The 17,677-nt window shown below is 45.6% G+C and overlaps 1 protein-coding gene across 1 annotated transcript in view; it reads right to left on the bottom strand.

The window, feature by feature from the left end:
* Positions 1–1,256: 1,256 nt before the first annotated feature.
* Positions 1,257–17,677, bottom strand: part of XYLT1 (xylosyltransferase 1) — a gene marked incomplete at both ends in the record, with an annotated part of 279,257 nt that continues 262,836 nt past the window's right edge. The window contains 3 exons of the mRNA XM_080912760.1: positions 1,257–1,579; positions 6,965–7,298; positions 12,686–12,881. Of these exons, the coding sequence (XP_080768886.1) occupies positions 1,257–1,579; positions 6,965–7,298; positions 12,686–12,881 (853 nt within the window). The remainder of the gene's footprint in view (positions 1,580–6,964; positions 7,299–12,685; positions 12,882–17,677) is intronic.

Below are 17,677 nucleotides of genomic sequence, written 5' to 3' on the forward strand. Positions count from 1 at the left end.
AGTGCCCCTTGAATACACATGACAAGAAGACCCTTGGGTTTCTGGTAACTCAAGCAATATGAATAACACTATTTTTGAACCACCTTCCCACTGTTAATACTCATCCTTCCTTTTATGCGGGGTGGTCAGACTGAGCCTGTTGGCACTCTAGGCGAGGAAGGATATGAAATTAAGGACCCAATCTGAACTGTTTGCTTCTGCGTGAAAGAAGTCTGATCCATGCAGTTTGGTCACAGCCAACAGCACCAAGTGCACAGTTCACAAAGGATTGGGCACCTGACCTCAGAACGTAAGGGGTGTTACCGCACAGCCACCCAGGCTAGAAGCTCGGGCCCACATAATCCCCTTTAAGACTCAGAGCCCCAGTTCTGCTCGGCTCCCACTTTCAAGTACCAAAGAGGCCACAGAAGCTGTCTCCTAGCCCAGGGGCACATAGAAGAACTGAAGCTCAGGCTCCGTATGCTGTACCCTGTCGCTGCTACCATTTGTGACAGCCCTGGAAGAGGCTGATCTGGACAGATGGCAAGTTGGCAGTCACATGTCTGGGGACCTTGGCTGCTTCACATCAAAAGGCTTTCCTGAACCTCTGGTTTTCAGAGAAAACAGCTCACTGAGTGGCAACAGGAACCTTGGAATTCTCCCATGTCTCCTCCTCGCTGGGAAGGCCAGGAGCATGGCTTCCAGCAGCTTGCTACTTTTAGCATGGGCACAAGGTTTCCCAGCCACAGAAATGAAGAGACAAATGGAAGGCTGGGATGTCGATCCCACCCTTGCTCGGGGCAGTGCTTGTCAAACTGGCTTAAACAGAGCCCTTGGGTTCAGAAGAGGTACCTTAAGAGATGCCCTTGGCAAAGGACCACCTGGCGGGGTGAGTTTCGAAAAGGAACCTCACACAACCTCGACCAGAGCAGCCTGGATTCCATCCTGGTCTTGCCCTTCCACCTCCGACTGATCCGAGTAAACAAAGTTCTGCCGTTCGAAATAAAAGTTTAAAACTCACTTGTAGGGGTGCAGGCCATCGGAGGGGGAGCAGGAGCCTGCGAGTCTGAGCAACAACCGGTAGAGGGAGACCACTGTGGCCCTGGGACTGAGTCACCTACCCCAGAGACCAGCTTCACAAATACAGGCTGACCTCTCTCTGGCCTCCAAATCCTTTCTTTTCATTGTCCTACAGTCAGCAGAGGTCCTTGTACAAAGGAAATCCCTCCCACGTATAAGATCAGAGGCCAGGCTGTATCTGTCCCATGTGGCCAGTGCTACCTGAGCCGGCCATCAGGTTTGACTGCACCTAGCTCTGACTTGGGATCGGGGCTGAAGGAACTCCAGGCTGTTTGGCTGCAGGTCTGCATGACTGGGCAGGCAGTGGGGCCTGTGGCACAGATGTCCATGGCAGTCCAAGTCCCACCCACCAGCGAGTCCAGCCAGGCTTCCAGTGCTGTCCCGGTGAAGGCCGCATTCTTCCGGGCCTGTTCTACTTGGGCGGGATTGATGTGCAGGCTGAGGACCGGGTTCAGGCTCTGGAAACTCTGCTCCATGTAGGCACTGCGAGGTGGCCCGTTGTGCAGCTTCAAAGCCTCCTCTGAAAGCCAAAGGGGACGGAGATGTGTTGAGGGTCATCAAGCAGGTGTCTACTTACCGTGAACCAGTGCAGTAATGCACGCTGGGCATCAGTTCACTGAGTTCACTTGACGGTTTCCTGTGTGCAGGCCATGGCACACTGACTAACTGACACATGCTTGTGAAGCACTGTCAGTGGTCCAGACGCTGATTCAGCAAGACATTCTTTAAATATTTATATATTATTCTTATTTATGGGTTCTTTCTCTCTCTGTCTGTCTGTCTTTCTGTCTCTCTCTTCCTCCCTGTGTGTGTGTGTGTGTGTGTGTGTGTGTGTGTGTTTGCACACACATGCACATAATTGTGCATATGCACATGTGTGTGAAGGTTTCCTTCCATCACGTAGGGCAAATGCCTTTACACACTGAGCCATCTCCACAGCCTATACCTTATTATTTTTTATTTTTGAGACAGGCCTCTTACTGAATCCACAGCCCATCTGTTCAGTTAGGTGATTTGTGGTGAGCTCTAGGCATCTGCACGCTCAGCACCCAGCACTGGGGTCACAGGTACATGTCTCCACACCTGGCTTTTTATGTGGGTGCTGAGAATGCACACTCAGGTCTCTGTCCTTGATGACCGGTGTGCTACAGACTCAGCCACCTCCCCAGTCCCTCAACTCTTAATTTTCAGCATCTGCTTTCTACTAAACCTCTCTGATCTAAAAAGCAGTCAGTGATTTATTTCTTGGAGACAGATATGCCAAACATAGTGACCAGCTCCTGCTCTAGATGGTGGGATGAACCAGATAGCCAGAGAGGTGGGGCTGCAGTGGTGACCGAATACAGCAGGCTCAGAGTGGAGAGAGACTGACAACGAATGAGAAGGAAAGAGACAAGTGAGAAATGCCATTGCCAACAGAGATACGTTCAATGGAGGTGTTACATAGGGAGCTGAGCCCAGCACAGGATGGCCCTTCAGCCAAAGCCAGGCCCACCCCATTTTTTTTACAAAGTTTTGTAGAAACCGAGTTCTGCCTGCTTGCTGGTGTATTTTCCATGGCTGATCTGGTACTCTAGTGAATGTCTGTAGTGAAGACAGAGACAGCACCTCCCCCCCCCCAAAAAAAAAGCTGAAAATATTCATTGCTTATCACTTGTGGAAAGTATTTGCTCTGCTCTGGCTTGGAGAGTAGTCTGGGATGGGCAGGGGGAGACTTTCCTGAGGAGGTGTCATTGGGACGAAGTGTTGTTGATTGATGGGTATAAGGCCAGAGTGGAGAATTCCAGGTAGAGGGAACAGCAAGTGTGAACCCTCATCACTGAATCGCACAGGTAATGAAGCTGGAGCCAGAACACAATGTCAAGGCCACAAAGCCTGTAAAGCGGCTCAGCTCTGGGCTGCCAAGTGACTGCTGTGACCTCCGGAGAAGCTGTGGGTTCTTGCTTCCCGGAAGCCTGGTCCAAGGCATTGTGAATTCAGTATTGTCAAGGCTGCAATAGGCCAGAGTGGGCTGGGCCACCCTCCTAATGGCTCTGTCTGCTTGATCCCCTCCTGGATGCCTTTCTGCCAGTGGGAACTAGTTGAGCTGACTAATCTCAGTACCTACGTCCAACATACGTAGTGTGACTTCCGACCTGTGCCCCAGTTTTCTCTGATGGACCCTCATATCTTATCAGTGAGTCCTTACCCCCATAATGTGCCTCCTGTGTGACTCTGAGGGTAATGCGTTTGACCTTAATGTTCTGCCCATGGTTCTGAAGTTAAGTTCTGCACTATTATTGTTGGTTTTTATTAGTTCATGATACTCTAAAAAAATACCAAAACAACAACAAAATCCAAAAAACAAAACAACAACAAAAAAAAAAGAACAAAAAAATTTCAACCAACCAAACAAGCAAGACTCCAAAAAACCAAATAAACTTATAGGGTTGGTTTTTATCTTGTTCATTTTATAGGTGAGCAAACAGGCTATAGTCAGTTCAATTCTGAGTGGGCTGACTCTTAAAGACATGCTGCCCGCCATAATGCCCCGTGCAGATCCAACAATATGCTCACAGTTAAAGTGGGGCTTGGTACCAGCATTTTGAAACCTTCTTGTCCCCATATGACTAATGTGGACACTCAATGTAGTACCCGTTGGAGCTACAGGAGGCTGACTACAAGTTCACATAGCTTGTAATCAAAGCAAGGGACATGTAAGAGAACTTTTGGGGTTAAAGAGAGGAACACAGGTATTGTAAGGGCTTGGGGGAGGGTCGTGAAAGAGACAAACAAAGTGTTTCCTATTTGAAGAGGTTCTTATTTTTGGTCAAATAAAATTTCAACAAGTCAGGTTTTGGCCATAGCCAGGATACTGGGTTGGTAGCACCAACACTGTGTGCTGGGAGAAAACGGCCTCCTGTCTTTGCTGCATGTCCTAATTTCTCCGAGTCTCTTTGTGCTTCTGCTCTGCAGAGGTAGGAGCAGGTGACTGAGAGATGCCCACGCTGACAAAAGGAACAGCCAACAGACATTGAAATGTTGGTAGTGAAATGCCGTGGTTGATGCAGGGGAAAAAGCTATACCACTTTATGAGAAATGAGGTTAATGTGGGAGATGGTATTATGGCATCAGCTCGGATGCTTGCCTCCATAATTAAATCTTCCTCAATTCTACCTCATCAGATTTCTCAGATTACCAGGGACGCATCAATAGTAAATTACTCAAGATGAATCATTTCACAAATTGCATTACTCCCACCTCAGTGTTCCTTGTCTCATTAACAAATACAATTACTGCCAACAGGGGAACTGCTTCCCTGGGGTATTCCTGACCCAAGGTCTTTCTGGGGATGCTGGGAGCAGCTCCTACCTCCTTAGAAATTACAGAAGAAAATATTGGAGAGATCATGACCACCAGCAGGATCCTGCGCTCTTTTCTTGGGGGTGGATGTATTTAGAGCATCCTTTGTGCTGTCCCACATTTGTATCTGATGCAGGGAGGGTGTTTGGCTCTGGTCCCTCTTGTTTATACTTGACTTTTAGGTCTTTAAGGATGTGAAAGGGTGGTCATGAGGAACACTTGAAGACAGTAAATAGGTAGGCTATGTCTAATTCTGGAGCAGAAGCCCAGACTTCAAGAAGACACCAGGTGTCTAGGTATTGGCTTATTCAGCACAAAGACTTAGCAGAAGCTGCCAGGATTCACGCCAAGACCCTATTTTCATGATTGTAGGTATCCATCCCTCGCCTATGTCTTCCTGGCCTGTGTTATCAGTGTGGCACTTGGTATCTGCCAAGTGGGAATGTTTCCCACTAAGTAGGACTGTCATATGCATCTAGCTCCTGGGCTTGTGTTGTGTAACATGCAGAAAGACAGCCCAGAGAGTCTCTGTATCCCAGGGCAGTTCCTGGGGAAAACTCTGTGTGTGCTGGTCAGGTCCACGTCGTTTTTCTCGTCATTATTTCTTAAGCAACATGCTACAGTTGTGTGTATGCATTCGTGTTGTATCAGGTATTATGGGCCATTTAGAGATGATTTATAGTGAATGGGAGAATGGCATAGGATACTTGCAAATATCATGCTCTCAAGCGACTAATACATCTTCAGTTTTTTCTCATCAACAAAGAATCTGGAACCAATTCTCTCTAGGCATCAGGGGGCAGTTGTACTGGGAAACTCAGAAATCCTGTTTCTATGACTCTGTCTGGGAGTGGGAACATAGTTTTATGTTTCAGAATCTTCCCTTTAGTGTTTTCTGCAACAAAGCCATCATCAAACAACAGAAGGTACTGTGTCCAGTAAGGAACAGCCTGTGGCTCCTAAATGGTGAAATCTCTGTGGCTGGCAGCTTACATACACTGACTTAAAAAGCTACCAAAGCCTGTTTGGTACAGAATGTACCAGGGCATCCTAACTGTGATTCTGTGCTGTAAGACACATGCTTATGCTTCTGATTTAAAACACTGCCAAAGAAGTTAGAAAGATATGCTCAGGCAAGCTACTCACAGTGGTTAACTCCTGAAGGGTAAGAATTTAGCCAAAAAAATTTATTGACAAATGAAAAATAGAAATCCAAGTGTAAATCGTTTGCCTGGATTAAAGTTAGCCATTAGGGGCTCTGTCTCCCCCTCTCTGTTCTCTGCTCACAGGAAGCAAAGGCCAGAAGTGTATGTCAACAATATCATCTCTCCTAGCTTCCTGCTTACACACGGATCCCGAAATCGTTAAGATACTGCTGACTTTTCCTAGTTTTGACCCTTAAATGAAGTCATCCTAAGCATGACTTATTCTGTGGTCAGTTTTCCTCATGGAGCATGTTTTCCTGTTGCATGAAACTGGCTTTTACTGCTGTCTCTACTATGAACAATTCTGCCACAATTCCTGCCTTTGTCTCTTCCCAGGCCTGCTCCTGAATGTGGGACTTCTGTGTGGTGGGTGATTGTGTGTGTGCACCATGAGAAGAAGGGTGTCATCCATCCCACAAAGTCAGCCTACATACTCATCTCTCAGGAGCCTTGGATAAATGTCCATGCATCTGTGTACTGCCCTGTGGCACTGTCTGTCACAGGCACACATGTATTTCCCACTCTGCAACTTCATTCTGCTTGTGATTTTCATTATTATTTCTTATTATTAATGAGAGTGAGTTTTTGTGCCTGTGTTTTTGCTTTTTTAAAAGAATTATACATATGTGGGAAATTCATTTTTCCTCCTTTTCTTTTTTTCCTGTTTTTCTTCCTTATTTCTTTCTCTTTCATCTGTTCTCTTTTTTATAGCCACTAGTGACATTCATCATCTGCAGGGGATATATGTTTTTGATTTCTAAGCCACACAGTCTCTGTCCTAACTGTTGGAGTCTGCCACTAAAGCTGCAAAGCAGACATAGGCACTGGGTCCAAACATGTCTATGGCCATGTTCCCTGTAAGATGTTTTTTCATAAAGACCAGAAATGTCCATAGTCAACTGGGGCTCATAGTTTGGCAAACTCTTATTTATGGTATTTTTATGAGTATATTTGGGGGAACAAACAACTTTCACATTTGTGTGGTTTATTCTTTTTACTTAGGGTATCACATATTCTATGAGCAGGATTCCATCAGTAATTATCATTTTCCAAACGGCCAAGAAGCCACGCTAAAACTCAGTGTGTGTCTAGGATTAGTCCCAGCTTGTCTTAAATATGAACAGAGCCTTGTGGCAGTCCAGTGGGCCAGCAGCTGATAAACACCCACACAGATGGCTTTGCATCTGTGTACAAGGAGGAAATGAGCCAACTCTATAGGGTAAACAAGTAGAAATAGAACCCCAACCAGGGAAGCTTTGCTCTCTGCAAGGCTGCCTCATGTGCCATGTTGGGTATGGGGTCCCAGGACTCCATGGGATGGGATGGACTCTCTCCTCAGGGACCCTGAGACCACTCACCTGGCTTGATGGGCTGCTTGTTGGAGAAGGTCAGAGGTGCAACAAGAAATTTGGTCTCTGCAACTGGTACCCAGTGATGAAGAATCTTCACTGTCCAGACCCCAGGCCTCAAAGGTAGATTCAAAGGGGGTTTGTAGTGTGTAAATTCCGCAGTGGACTCGATCAGGATATCATAGGTGGCTGCGATGACATTGATGGGATCTACCCAAATAACAGTCACGGTCACATTGGGTCCCTTCCCCCATTTCTGCATCCCCACCGGCTCATCCATGGGCCCCAAAAGACCACCGAAGTTCCGGAACAGCCTCTCCTTGGCATCCCAATCAGTGCCAACCTGAAACAAGAGAATAAATCCTAAATCCAGAGTCCTGGGAAAGTCTGTGATCTTGCTTGGATGGTTGCATATACCCATTTTGTTGATAAGAAGACTGGGGCTCCAAGTCAACTAGGACTCAATTTACACAGCTGGTAAGCAGAAGACATGGAACTCCTCACCAGATTGAGACTCCAACTCAAAAATCTTCCATTAAACCAGCATTTCCGTATGCCAAAGTCATGCTATGTGCTTCGACTCAAACCCTCTGAACTCTTGCATTGAATGAACACCACCCCGCACGCCATTTCAAGCAACAACCTGCCGTTCACACAGTGAGGCTGGGTTCTTCTTGGGCCTCAAGTTCTACAATTAGCACTCTGAATTTGGTGTGCTCCTTCTAAATAAGGATGAAGCCCTGGCTTTGGAGCAACCCACCGGAAGCTCGGAAACAGCTTAGCAACCTGTACCACTGTGGCATAAAGACCCAGCTTTGGCTTCTTCAAAGCATTCTGCTGTGGATTGCAGTGATGTACCACATTCACCCTTCCCCCACAGCACCTGGGTAGCTGGGTGGCAAGTCTCTTGGCTTCCCTCCTTCCACTTTGCCACCTTTAAGCTATTGTGTATGTCAATCCAAAGCGGTCACGTTTTGCCTTTCTGCTCAGGGCTTCTCACCATCCCTGGGTCTAAGCCAACCTCACTATGGTCCTCAGCCTTTTCTTTACTCTGCCACCTCCTACCTATTCTGCGCCATGTGCTCCTTTATTTATCAAGCCACACCCTCCCTGTCTTGAATCATGTTTCCTGCCTGGAATGCCCTACCTTCTCACACCTTTGCATAACCAGCCCTTATCTGAGAGGGAAACCCTAACATACCCCTTCCCTTCACCATAACGTAGGCCCCCATGAGAAGAGCCTGCTATTTGTGAATTTCAACTCTTTCATGGTTCCTATGAAAGGAACAAGCATGTAGTAGGTGATCAGGCAATGTTTTCCCAATAAGTCAGTGAATTGCTTGACAAAATGTGAATTAGCCACACAGAACCTTGGTATTGAGCTATGTTGAGATAAGGAGGTCTTCTTACTACAAAAATAGAGGGGGGTGGATGGTGGATGCTCTCTCCAAGAGGGGTGACTTAGTGCATCTGAAGTCGTGCACATAAGCATGTCAGTGGAGATACTGAACATAACATAAAACTGATGCTGTGCGTGTGCGTGTACGTGTGTGTGCTGGTTGAGGTGATGATAGTTCATCTATAGAACTCTGGAGAAGCTTTGGTATATGCACAGCAAAAGGTAGCTGATTTTCTTTCTCCATGTTCTTGTTTGGAATTACCATGCACATACTTCACCTAGGACACACGGTTCCACAGTTGACACTGAAGGCTCACATGAGCCAGGCATCTGGTATACCTGCTCATGTGATAGTCTCATTTGTGAAGGGGAGAATGTTGTCACTATTCTCTATGTAGATGAAACTGATGCTCAGAGTCAGTAACTTGCTGTGGGAGTCAAGAAACTTTATTAATAGCAGTCACCTATTTGTCTTTCTGTCCATCCATCCATCTATCCATCTCCTGTCAATATGCACTATCAGTTATTTCACAGTATCTATTTCTCATGAAACAATCTCCCATGCATATATTATCTGTGTATCATGAACCAGGAAATCCATCCATCCATCCACCCACCCATCCATCATGTCTAAGTAGCTGTTTACTACTCTATCATTCATTAGTCATTAAGTTTGTCTGTGTATCTATCCATCCATCCATCCATCCATCCATCCATCCATCCATCCATCCATCCATCCATCCATCCATCCATCTACCTAGCTAGCTAGCTACCTCGAAGTTGAACACATATTTAACGATCAGGGTTGAGCAGATGGACTTCTCTGTATACCCACACTCTGGCCATCTGCCCTTGTAACCTTATTAACAAAAGGGAAGAAGGGTTACAAAGCCATGCTGAGATCATACAAAACAAATTTGCAATGGATCAGGGAACCCTCTAGAGCATTGCTCTTGTGTTCTCTAAAGGAATGGAGGTGGACAGTTACCTTGAAATTGTATTTTTAAGCAGAGTTACATGCGCTTGAGAGTGTAAATCAACTTGCAAAAAATAGGGTCTTCTCTTAAACCGAGGAGCATAAAGAGTGTCCCCTGCCACCTGCCCCCTGCCTAAAGCATGAAATTGCCCTCACAAAGAGTTTCCTTATGTCACATCTGTCATATCTGTTATCTTCCACGTGGCCTTAGCATGGACATTTACACCCATTCATTGTAAGATGTGCTAAAGCAGAAGTTACAATAAATGTTCAAATTCAAGTCTACCATACTGCTTCTCAGGCCCTAACCCTGTCACCTTCAACCATGACCTCTACCAGCCTCCAGCTCATTCACTGTGGCCTTCACACTGGCCTTGGTCAACATCTCATTCACCATGTCCAGTCACAATGGCCTTTCTTCTTCCCATACATTCAGGGAAACTGTCAATGCTCTGCCTTCCACTCAGAATGTTCTAGATCTTCCCGTGGATGAGACGGCCTTCTTACAAGTATCAGTTCAAACCTGAGCTCTTTAAAGAAGTCTTCCAGAAGAAGAAGAGACCCTCTGATCACCAGTCTCCTATGCCCGAGGAAGCACAGGAATGAATGGTTTTTTTTTTTTTTTTTTTTTTTTGTTGTTGTTCTGCAATATTTGCTATTAGCTGGACTGTTTTTTCCTTCTTTACCCACTACTTACCTGCCTGTCCCAGCAGACTTTAGTCCTATCACCAGAAGCATCTTGTCTGGTTCACTGCTGTCTATCATGAATCTAGGATATTGTGGGTCCTTGGAAAGCATCCCTTTTTACAATCAATGCCATGGGCCATCATGCTAAAGAAATCTATCTAAATTGACCATGCATTACTATGTAAGATTCTGAGACCATGCTAATATCAAGAATATCCTTAACAGTTTGCAAGTGGCACTGTAGGTCTTTTCTCCTTCTCTGTACCTTTGTCATTAACTAAGCATATCTAGAAAAGTTCTACCTACAAGGTTAGGGCCTCTGTTTCCTGTGTCTGCATTGCCGATGGAGGTCTCGGTTGTTGTCTCTCAAGGACTGTAGGATCCATAGCAAAAATACTCACAAATTAGAAGCCATGCTGTGGCCAACATCTCTTGTCACTGCTAGAGACACCCAGTGACCTACCGGCAGGCTGATAAACAGGAAAAGGCCAGACACAAGGCATTTATCTCTTTAATGGGACGTTAATGTCTTCAATGGGCTGCTTGGGCCCTTAGAACAGAATCCAACTGGAGCAACATCTAATTGCCCTGCTGACTCCAGTAATTTATGGAACTGGCTGCCATAGCAGCTCAGAGCCAGTCAATCCCCTTGGAACCTTTTTGAAAAACACCAGTTTAAAAGACTCTCACCCATGTTTGTTTGACAGGGGAATCTATTCAGTTATGGAGCAGAACAGAAAGATAGGCCTACAGAGTGGAGAAGGTCCAGCAAGGAAGTATGAGCAGGTGCAGTTTCTCTCTCCATACTCCTAGACCCTCAAGTTCCTGCACAGAAAGTCACTCTTCATCCTTATCCTGGCTCTCAAACTCGTTTGTGTGGGTCATGATACCCAAGCTCAATCACACTTCCTCTTCCTACCAGCATTTCCCAGCCCCTGGGGCAGTCACACTTATTCAACAGCATGTAGCATCCACTAATGGCATGACTCTTACTGTAGTGCACAGAGGATGCAGCAGTGAATTATAGACAGAGGTCCAGTTTGCTCCTGTACAAGCAAGACATGTTTATAAATCATCAAGATAACATTAAAAGGAAATTCTAAAAGAGACTATTAAGGAAGTAGCAGGTGTATAATGTTGCTACTGAGACACAGGGGGACAACCAGGGAAGGTGTCTTCGAAAGAGCCTCTTTAGATTTAGATCAGAATGACTAAAACACAAAAGATTGCAAAATACAGAACAATGTATGAGAAAGCACACTAGGTATAGGGACATAGCAAACTTGAGTCAAGAATAAGGACATCTTGTTTTACAAAGATACAGGGGCTGTGAGCAAGAAATTGCATAGTATTGGACAAAGCAAGAAAGGCAAACAGTAACCAGATCATGTGGGACCTTTCGGGCCTGTAAGTAGGGATGATGTGACAAGGATGTACCAGGAAGCTTTCTCCCAAACCAAAAAGCATTTTTAAAAGCTGATGTTATTGTGAGTAGATGAAACAACATTCTATGAATCCATACATTGCATGCTAGCCCACTCACCCATCTCTGGACACTTCTGTCTACTCATCTATCCATCTATCCATACACCCATCCATTATCTAGCCATAGTTCTGTATATCTGTTCATACACCTACCTAGTATTCTACCTGTCTTATCCATCTATCCATCCACCCATCTATCCATCATCAGTCCATCCACCATTAATCCATCTTGATACCTATATATACACCATTGACATGTCTGTCCATTGGTCATTCATCAGTCCATCCATGCATCTGTATCTCTATCCATCCATCCATCCATCCACCCATCCATCCATCCATCCATCCATCCATTCATCCATCTCTATCATTATCCATCCCACTGCCAACATTTCTTTCCTTTATCTGTCTGTCCATCTGTCATCCATTAGTCACATTAACACACCCACCCATACTCCCATGCCTACATCCATTTGTTCAACAGTTCATTTAACTAACAATCAGCTCCATCCCTCCATCTTTCTAGTCATTCATTTACATGGCCTCTAACCCACCTACTTCTAAAGTACAGAAGATAGCCCCTGTGTTAGAAACAAGGGGAAAATAACCCCACAAAGCGAGACATGGAATTTGTGGCCAGTAGAATGTAGAATCAATTCTGTAATTTTTCATGTTTTAGAAGCTATTTAAAAAAATAATTGGATGTCCATAAGCCTCACTTACCCAATCCAAAAAATGGTACTAATGCCCTGACTTTATGAGGAAGCTTTCTTGTTACTGGTTCATTACTAAAAAAGGCTTAGAAGAAATCAATGGAAATGAAAAATTAAGAGGAGTAATTTTACCCGAAAACAATAGACCATGCTTCTAAGCTAATTCTGTTCAAAGATGTTGACATCTTACTATATCCCTGTTTGTATTGTTTATGATTCTGGTTCCAGTATATGGGGCTGGAAAACTGTCTCCAGGAACAAAACACCTTCATCTTTAGGGCTCTGCATACACCCTCTTCCTCCATTTCCAGCCCTAAGTGGTAGGTGAGGCACAGAGTCTGGCAAGAGAGCTAGCTGCAAGAGAGCTAGCTGCAAGAGAGCTAGCTGCAAGAGAGCTAGCTGCAAGAGAGCTAGCTGCAAGAGAGATAGCTGCAAGAGACAATTAAGACTGACACTGTTTGACCTCTTACCTCAGAAAACTGAAGCCTCCCAAAGTCACTGGGGGGACTTGCAATCTTAAAGACTTTCTTTGGCATCATCCATGTCTCCAGTGTCTCCAGTTTGCTCACAGCAAGGTTGGTCACATGGTGCTTGATCAGAAAGCCCTGGAACCGGTCAGCAAGGAAGTAGAGATGGACAGATGCTGGGTGGCCCATTGGGTAGTACCTGAGAACAGAGGACCAGGAAATGAGGTGGGTAGTGTTGCCAGGAGGTTCCCACACTCCACGGTGGTCTAGCTTCTAGAAGAGCCCCCATTTAGCCTATCACAATCTGCATCAGTGTGAAAACTGCTATCCATGAACCTATGGTCTTAACGGCTGCCAACTGTTACCCTTTTAAAACAAGAGTGCTAAATGTAAAACATGCTGACTATAGGAAAGTACAATAAAGAAAAGAAAGCACTGCTTTTGATGCCTCTTCCTATACATAACACCAATCCACAGATATCTAATGATATCTGGTGCTGGGAACCAGAGAGTGAAATGATGTCTGGACACTTCGGCTGGTGCCTTTTCCTTTAGCCTCATTTTCTATGCATGTATTTGCATACATGTTACCTAGTGGGCTGGCTGACCCATTGTGTGTGTGTGTGTGTGTGTGTGTGTGTGTGTGTGCGCGCGCGCATGCGCTCGCTCGAGCATGGGTGCATGTGCATGCACCTGCAGGCTAACTGTAACCATAGATGTCATTCCTTAGGTGACTTCCACCTTGCTTTTAGAGGCAGGTTCTATCATTGACCTGTAGCTTGTCAGGTGAGCTAGACTGGCCCTCCAATTAGTGCGAGGGGCCTGCCTCTTTCTACCTCCCTAGTGCTGGGATATCAGAGCACCTGCAACCATGCACAGCTTTTAAAATGTGGGTTCTGGGGGAACTGAACTCATGTTCTCATGCTCAGGTGGCAGGTACTTTACAGACAGAGCCATCTTCCCAGCCCCATGAATATTATATAGCTGGAATTATAACATATAGGCTAGGCTTTCGCTCCATTGGACTTCCTGCACACTCTCTGAAAATAAGAATTGTGTGTGTGTGTGTGTGTGTGTGTGTGTGTGTGTGTGTGTGCAGATCAGAGTATGTCATTCTATTTTACAGCACCAGTGATCTATTGATGGGGAACATAACCTGTTCTTCTTTTGGAATTCATGTTCATCCCCCCCCCCCACACACACAACCGTAAAACTCTTTATATCTGGTACCCAAGTTTGTCAGGAATACTGATTTATCTTCTTGCCGTTCTCTTCCTTAAGTGGGTGTTGATGAGCCCACACTGTTTTTCTTTTTCTAAAAATTACTGCCAACACACACTTGCAAACACTCAGCCTCCCATATGGAGCATGTTTTAAGCTGTATGCCTCTGGCCTGCACAGGTTGGCTGGCTAGGATGGGCCGGAAAACTGAGCATGGAAAAGGAGGACGTGGGGAGCAGGAAGCAGAAGGGAAGAGAGCCACACAGACCAGCAACTCTCCACTTACAAAATAAAAAGCTGCTGCTTCTGCAGTGTGTAAATTGCACAGCTTAAGAGGCTGTGGTGGCTCCCTAATAACAGCGTTCCACAAATCACTGTTCCCTCTCTGCTAAATGCAGGCTTCCCTCTGCTTCCGATCTGGAGTTTTAAGTCTTTATGTCCAATTAGAATGGCTGGGGAGGCCTCCTTCCCGTGTTGACGAGCCTCTCGAAATCACTGCCTTGTTACCGGGATGCCTCTGGGGGCTCTGCAGAAAGAGCCTGCATCATCTTCAGATTGCTGGGTCTTCACAGCCCATGCTGGTGGTGTGATCATGGTGGGTGGGAAGCTTAGGACACTGTGCTGTTGTAACCGGCAGTGCTTTATCTGGTCACAGAGGAATTGGGTAGCTGTGCTGCCCAACACGGTAGCCACCAGCAACTGCTGAGCCCTTGAAATGTGGGCATAATTTTTAATTCTAGTTCATCCATTATTTTAAATTTAATTTGTGTGTGTGTATGCATGTGTGAGTATATTTGTGTGTGCTTGTGTGTGTGTGTGTGTGTGTGTGTGTGTATGTGTAGGTCAAAGGTGATGGAAGGTGTCTTTGTGTATAACTTCCCAACTTAATTTTTATTACTTACAGTGTCTCTCACTAAACACAGAGCTTGCCAATTAGGTCGACTGGATAGCCAGAGAAGACTGGGGATCCTGTCTGCCTCCCAGTATTGTGACTAAAGGCACATGCTGCATCACTTGGCTATTATAGGGATGCTGGGGATTTTAACTCTGCTCTCCATGTTTGAGTAGCAAGCATTTTATCCACTAAACCCCCTTCTCAGCTGCTCCTCCTCCTCCTCCTCCCTTTCAGACAGAGACTCATGCATCCCAGAAGGGCATCTGATTTAATACATAGTTGAACATGGCCTTGAAATCCTGACTTATCTTTTTTTGTTTCTATTTCCATATGCTAGGATTACAGGTGTGTGCCACTGTGCTTGGCTTAATTTATTTCATTTAAATGAACGTGGTCATTTGTGACACTTGGACTCCTTGATATAGCTATGGAAGTCGGTGTTCACTTGCATGGGTCTCCCCAAAGCCCCATGTTTTCAATATTTCTTTGCACTGGTGAGAACAGATGTGAGTTTTGACAACAATGTCCTAGCCCACACCATTGTGGTTCAGTCCACAGTTCCCAGGTAAGAAATGTAGTTCAACGGTTCTGACCTGCAGCTGGCTGCAGACACAGACAGAAAAGAGGCTGGTCCAGACTAGGAAGGAAGATGGCTCAGCTGATTGACATACCGACAGTAAGGAAAGATTGCAAATCCCCAACCCTGGTCTATTTGTTACATGGTATCATTACAGCAGTGCACAGGTAATGCACTGTTGGTGTTTGTTTTGTGAGGTGGGTGTGTCTATAGAGAGTAGAGCTTGCAGCCTGGGAGGCGCAGGAGAAAGTATGCCAATCATACTGAGTGTCAAGAACACGGGCTGTTAAAGGCTGCATATTGGAGAAATCTGTTGCTTTATTACTTACTTTTCCTTACTTTCTTCTGGGTATGTGCTTGTGTGTATCTCTGTGTGTGTGTGCTTTCGGATGTGTGTGTGTGTGTGTGTGTGTGTGTGCGTGTGTGTGCGTGTGTGTGCACAGTGTGCCTGTGGAGGTCAGCCTTGGGCACTGTGCTGGTTTGACTACGCTTCATCCATAGACATGGCACTATTAAGTGGTGTGGCCTTGTTAGAGGAAGTGCGTCACTTCGGAGGCGGGGCTTTGAGGTCTTATATACATGCTCACATCTGATCAGTGTAACATAGTTCCCTTCTGCTGCCTGAGAATCAAGATGGAGAACTCTTGGTTCCTCCAGCAACAAGTCTGCCTGCAGGCTGCCATGCTTCCCACCATGATGACGACGGACTGAACCTCTGAAACTGTAAGCCAGCCCCAATTAAATACTTTCTTTATAAGAGTTGCCTTGATCAAGTTGTCTCTTCACAGCAATAAAACTCTGAAGAAGACAGGCACCTTCTGCCTTTTATTTGAGACGAGGTCTCCTTTTGGCCTGAAACTTGGTCAGTTAGGCTAGGCTAGCTGGCCTGTGAGCCTTCGGGATCCATCTCTCCTACTACCTCTTACCACTGCTGGGATTGTATACAGGTGTAGTGCAGGCTGGAGATCCAAACTCAGCTTTCATGTTTTCGAGACAGGCCATTTTAATAAGATGAGCTTGAGTAAATGAAGCAACATACAGTTCTGCGTTTCTAAATGCTTTGGAAAAGCAGGTGATTTGGTAGTCAACCCTAAGTTGACGTCTTAACCAGACTGGGCAAGAGTTGAACCAGGTAGCACCAGTGGCCTAGGCTGGTATGCATAGGTCTCGTGCAGGGCTCATCCTGACTTGAAGGTGCATGAACCTCAGGTGGTCTAGTTCGGTGTACACAACAGCCCCTGAGGGACTCACACTAACTCACAAGTCGTATTATTTGCTGGGGTCTTAGTTAAAGTTTTGTAGGAACATGTTGTCATCTCAATCCCTGCATGGTGGATCGGAAGTGGCTTCTATTTTCTTGTTCTCCTATGTTTGAATCTGCTACATCAAACGTTTCTGCAAAAGCACATGCATTACTTTATAATGAGGAACTGAATCAATAAGCACTGTTTTATGAAAGGTTGCACCCCAGCCTGGGACTGCAGAGTACACGAACTGCCCAGATCAGATGAAAGGCACTTGCTATTTCCCCAGATGCCCCACGGCTAGCAATTCATTCTCCTTTGCCTTTATGGGATAAGGGTCCTTTGTCCTGATTTATTCCCAGCCTCAGATTCATAAATACATGGGTTTGCCCATGGCAAGGCACAATAGCTCCATCACAGAAAAAAATAAAAAAAATGAAGGAGAAAGCCAAAGGATTCTGGGCCTAAGGCAACTAGATGGCTTGCTTTATTCTAAAGCAAGTACCAGGAGAAAGTTTCAACAACCCTAAATAAATTGAGAGTGTCTTTTGGAATTTCCCATAAAATTGTTTATCTTATAGGTTCTAGGAGGCTCATGATTAAGTTGGAAGGACACTTGCCACCCAAGTTTGGGACACTGTGCTGTACACTGGGTAGACAGTGGTTCTAAGATTGGTATTCTACCCACAGACTGGATGGGGGAAGAGACACTCACTGACATTAATACCAGGGAGTACAGCCACATGTGATGGGCCTGTAGGAGGTGATGTCCCTTAGGCTTGAGAGAGACATGGGAGTGTCAGGACTCTCTGACTCCAGAGAGGAACTGGGTGATAACTCAGTTGGTAAAAGTGCTTGCCATGTATGTGTGAAGATCTGAGTTCAGATCCCCGGTACCCACATATAAAATAAGAACTGTCGCATGCACCTGTATTGCCAGCACTGGGGAGGTAGAGAGAGAAGGACCCCTGGGGTTCCTGGCTAGTCTTGCTGAATCAGTGATTCTATCTAAATCATACACACACACACACACACACACACACACACACACACACACA

The sequence above is a fragment of the Micromys minutus genome, assembly GCF_963924665.1.
Source record: "Micromys minutus genome assembly, chromosome: 2".
In the NCBI taxonomy this organism is placed as follows: domain Eukaryota; kingdom Metazoa; phylum Chordata; class Mammalia; order Rodentia; family Muridae; genus Micromys; species Micromys minutus.